The sequence below is a fragment of the Triticum dicoccoides genome, chromosome 2A (genome assembly GCF_002162155.2).
Source record: "Triticum dicoccoides isolate Atlit2015 ecotype Zavitan chromosome 2A, WEW_v2.0, whole genome shotgun sequence".
In the NCBI taxonomy this organism is placed as follows: Eukaryota; Viridiplantae; Streptophyta; class Magnoliopsida; order Poales; family Poaceae; genus Triticum; species Triticum dicoccoides.
Window position 1 is genome coordinate 503,147,594 of NC_041382.1, and position 4,875 is coordinate 503,152,468.

Genomic DNA, 4,875 nt, shown 5'->3' on the forward strand with positions numbered 1-4,875 from the left:
AGGCGAATGCGTAGGCGGAGCAAAAGCGCAGTGTAAATTACTAGTCGGAGTGATGCAGGGGTCGGTACCAAAGTGGCCACGGATGATGGCTTAAAAGTGCTAAAAGTAGGCTTATCTTTACCCTACTCTAATCTACTCCACTCTCTGCTCTAGCCTCTAGGTAGAGGTAGAGGTAGTGCTGTGGTGCCGGCCGTTTCACGCGCCACCACCCATGCATGCATGTCCCCGACTGACTGCTGCATGCACGCACGAAACGAATCATGCACCTGCGCAGGCCAGGCCTACCAAGCTAGCACAGCCGTATCGAGACGCGCGCACCACCCGTCGCTTTGCTCTCTCTCCTCTCCTTTGTCTCTTTTGCTGCGTTGCTTCCCCACTAATTTTGCTCCCCGTCAGTACACGTACGACCTGGTTAGTGGTACTAGCGTTTCACCTCACCAAACGGACGTACACCCCTCAGAGAGAAAAAAAGTACGTACTCCTACAACCTTGAGAATTTCGCATACTAGTTTACCATCACCACAGGTAGAAACGATACGGCTGCAATGCGGTTGAGAGCAAGCAAGCAATTACTACTGAGCACCAGCTGCGTGCGTTCCTTGGGCAAAAACATAGACGTTGACGTACCCCTGCCGTGCCGTAAGTGAAACGTTCGATATACTGTCGTGGTTTCACGCGCCGGACGGGTCAAATCCGTGCAGACAATCCAAATCTGTACCTGCCTGCCAATTTATGCGCTGCGGGCTAACCGACAGTGGGACTGGCCGGCCACATGACAACTCACCCGTACGGCCCAGCCGGATGCGATGCGTGCGGGGCGGATCGACAGGCGTGCGTGGGCACAGTTGTAGGACAGATTCATTAGGGGGTGTTTGTTTACAGGGACCTTTTTATGTAGGGACTGAAAAGGTTTTTTTAAAAGATTTTTTACCAAACAGGAGGGACTGACTTTTTAAGGACTAAACTAGGCAATTGAGACTAAATGAAGAAGACTCTCAAGGAAAGTTTTTTTAGGACTTTTTGGGACTTTTCTTCCTCCATGCATTCAATGACCCGCCACCCCATAATATTGTTTGATTGTAATTTTTTTATATACTAGGATAACATGGTTATTTAATAACCTCTAAGAAGAAACTAAAGACTTTTTAGTCTAGAAAAAGTCCTAGGACTATGAACCATACAGGCCCTTGGACTGGTCAAGATCGACCGGCACAAAAATATTCATGATGATGCTCAAGTAGAACTACTACGATCCGGCGAGTATACTCAAGCATAGCATAGCATCTTTTTTGACAGGAGCAAGTGTGATAGTAAAATATTGCCATCATGCAGCATCTTTACACACGCATGGAGCAATCGCACGGAAACAACACGGTTTTGGTGCCAATACTGGTGTGTACATTTTTTTCCCCAGGACGAAACAACTTTTAACTCGGGAAATTTAGCCACCCACATACTAAGATTAGTTCAGCACATTAACAGGCTACCTACTTATAAATAAAAAAACTAGCCTAGGATCTACATGCAAATTCCAACATTTGGAGGCGCATGGCCTGATCACGTGACGCTTGTGCAACACTGCTGAAGCCCACATGCAGCAGAAACAAAAACAAATATTGCAGAACACGACACCCACGACGAGCTCGGCCGCGCGACGTACGCCCACCGTCGGCGGCCTGGAGTTGGATGGTCAGGAAAGGAGGACGTGGAGCGAGGCGTTCTTGGTGGCCCCGCACACGGGGCAGGTGTCCACGGCGGGCTCGCACGCACCGCACAGGGACAGGTGCCGGCACGGGAGCAGCAGAACGCAGGCGTCCCCCTGGCCGCAGGCCTTGCACGACGGAGCCGCCGCGACCGCCTTCGACGCCGCGTCATCGGCGTTGTCGCCCGCTGGGGTCTCGAAGCAGCAGGACTGCGCGTCGTCGGCATCGCCCTCGGCAGCACCGGCGACGGCGCACGGGGGCTGCAGCAGCTGGTCCAGGGTGGCGCGGAGGCCGGCGGCAACGGCCTCGTGGCTCTTGGCAACGCCGAGCCACGCCTGGCCCTCCGCGGTCATCTGGCGGAGCCTCTCCTCCAGTTCGCCGTTGCGGTAGCGCGCGCGCTCCATTTCAGCCTCTATGGCCTGAAGCCGCCCCGCCGCAGCGCGCTCCACAGTAGCCAGGACCGCCCTCGCGTGCCGCCGGCGCGCCTCCTCAAGCCCCGCATGAATTCTCTCCGTCTGCACCACAAACATAGACAAGGAAGTGAGATACCGTTCGATCAATCGAGTTGACAACCCGATTATGAACGCGAAGAAAACGAGGCGCAGGGGCATACCTCGAGCCGTATGAGCGCGTCCATCTCCACGCCCTGGTTGTAGAGCAGCGTGTTGAGGCCGGCAGCATTGGCCATCCTCCCGCTAGTGGACGCGGCGCCGGAGCCGACCGCCCTGCTCTGCGCATCGCAAGGCAGCATGAGCCCGTGCATCGCCGCCGCCTGCTGCAGAACCAAGCGCTGCCGTGCCAGGTCCGCGAGCCCCGCCGGCTCGTCCCCGGCCATGCGCGCCCGCTTCCTGGGCACGAAGCCGTAGTTGTCGTTGCATGTGAGCTCGCTTCGCGGGAGATCGCTCAGCACAGTGTTGTTCCCAATACACGCCACCGCGGGGGCGCACCCGGCGTGCTCGTCCAGGAGATGGGAGGCACCCGGCGCCGCGGCGTCCATGGACCTGTAGGCGTTGAGGTCGTGGGGGAAGGCGTGGGAGAGGAACCGCGCCTGGACAGCCATTGCGGCCACACCAGCACCGCTATGTACTATCTTGTCTGGGAGAAGGCAAGGTGTCCGACGCAAAGGACGACGGCGATGCGTGAGGAGTTGGGTGGGGGAGCGGAAACGGCTGGGGAGTTGCGATGGATGGAAAGAGAGATGGAGGGGGAAGAGGCGTGGAGTCGGGGGGCGGTTATATATACGGCGTGGGTGCGGGGAAGACACGTTGGGTTTGGTTGGGTTGGGTGTGTGGGGCGCCTCGCCTGCAAGGGGACAAAAGCTGTCTGGCTCTTGTTTATTTTGACGGGGAAGGGAGGGAGGGAGGCAGCAGCCAAAGCGGATGGGTTGGACGGATGCCATATCTCCCTCCCTATCTTTTCCGAGCCTGCCTTTAATAATGCCTATCGTTTACGGTGTGGAATGCTTTTCCTCTTTCCTGCTCTCTTTTTCCTGCCCCGTTTTTTGTTGCCTGCCTGCTGTGGCCATTGATTCGTCGTGGAGAGTGATGTGAGATGCGGAGGAGGACGGTGGTGGTCCGGGCGGAGATGGGGGTTGCATCATCATGATAATAAAGGTGGGCCACTCCCTGCTCTCGGTGCTTTGACGTTTTCCTTCGTTTCCCCCTCGTTTTCCGATGGCTACGCTGCTTCTGCAATTTACGATACGCCTACATGTATTTATTAGTAGCTACAGTAATTTAGTACTACTCTACAATACACGTAAGTACAGTACCGAAAAAAATACTAGGACTGTAATTTTTTTATTAAAGCCGACAGTAATTTACACTCTACTACTAGTACAATATAACGTGGGTTTGTGTGGTTCGTCTAAGCAGGCACGGGGACGTGTTATTCACCTAAATTTCAACTGGATTTTTCGAAAATAAACTGGAATTTATAACCGCTCACCTGAAAGAAATGTTTATCAATTCAGCTCTACTACTCAGAAGTGGACTCGCGTAGGCGCCGAATAAATGTTGAGTATTTTTAGATGGGATGCGGATGAGTTTCAACGGCACAGGCCACGGAGATGCGAGAATTAAGGTGCAGACGCCCCCACCCACACACAACCTACCGTAGTACTAGTGGCGTGCCATTGAATGCCGGGCCGCGTTATTATTCACGCCTCGTCTCGTCGGTCACAGGTTTGAATACACTCCCCGAAACGTCAAGTGCGTGACCGTGATGCTCCCCCACAACCGGATCTACACCGAACCAAACCGCAGTTAGATGCGCGAATCACGTCCACCGGTAATTAATCCCGGACCCATGCCATGCATGAATCCAGACCCCAGCCGGTGGCCTGGCCACATTTACGTCTCATCTATCCGTCCATCTCGCGTGTGGTGGTGCAGTCCGTTTGCCGTCCTTGCTCCCAGGCCTTGAAGGCTCGCGCTCGTACCGACCAGCCCCGTCGGTCCGTCCTCGTTGGCACGGCCTGAGTCTGACCGGCCAGGGCGGGCCGGCCGGCTGGACCAGGCACGCATGCATGCCTTGCCTGCACTGCAACCACACCCACCACGCAAGGAACACCAGGCCAATGCACCTGCCACCGCTGCTGCGAGCGGCCGTGTCCGCACCGCACCGCACCGCACGCATTAACAACATCCCAACGGGAATAGCGTGACGAGAGGCAGCGCTGCTGTACCATCTGCGATCTGCCCACCGCCGCGCCGGCCAGGCACACTGCATCGGCCGGGCACCGGCCCTACGTACATACGTAGGACTAGCAGCACCGCCGCGCGGGCACCATGCAGATGCAGGACGCCATTACTCGCAAGACATGGTATGCATGCATGCATGCGCGGTTGTTACCGCATCAAGTAAAAACCCACTCGGGCGCTGCCCCCCGCGTCGCCCCCGCTCGGGCGACTCGGGCGGGATCTCGATCCCTAGCCGCCGCCGGTCCCCTCCCCTCCCTTCCTCCCCTCCCTTCGCCGCCGCCGAAGGACGCCGCCGGCGATGGCCCGGGGCTGACGGCGGTGGCGGGGGTCCTCCCTCTTGCCTGCGCCGTGGGGGTGGTGCGGCGCCCCGCGGCATGGGTGGCGCGGCCGATCTGGCCTGGCGGCACGGCAGCTGCCTCGGCCAAGGGCCGATCTGGCCTGGCGGTGCGGCGGGCCTGCCTTCCGGCGGC

The 4,875-nt window shown here is 57.3% G+C and overlaps 1 protein-coding gene across 1 annotated transcript; it reads right to left on the reverse strand.

The window, feature by feature from the left end:
• Window positions 1-1,308: 1,308 nt before the first annotated feature.
• Window positions 1,309-2,922, reverse strand: LOC119355038 (probable BOI-related E3 ubiquitin-protein ligase 2). Its single transcript, XM_037621819.1, has 2 exons — window positions 2,317-2,922; window positions 1,309-2,218 (listed from the first exon to the last, which is right to left on the reverse strand). The coding sequence occupies exons 1-2, from the start codon at window positions 2,761-2,763 to the stop codon at window positions 1,691-1,693; spliced, it is 975 nt and encodes a 324-aa protein (XP_037477716.1). The 5' UTR covers window positions 2,764-2,922; the 3' UTR covers window positions 1,309-1,690.
• Between the last annotated feature and the right edge of the window lie 1,953 nt (window positions 2,923-4,875).

Coding starts and splice junctions, on each gene's coding strand:
- LOC119355038 (XM_037621819.1), bottom strand. CDS start 2,763: ATGGCTGTCCAGGCGCGGTTCCTCTCCCACGCCTTCCCCCACGACCTC. Junction 2,219..2,316: donor ACGCGCTCATACGGCTCGAG/GTATGCCCCTGC, acceptor TTTGTGGTGCAG/ACGGAGAGAATTCATGCGGG.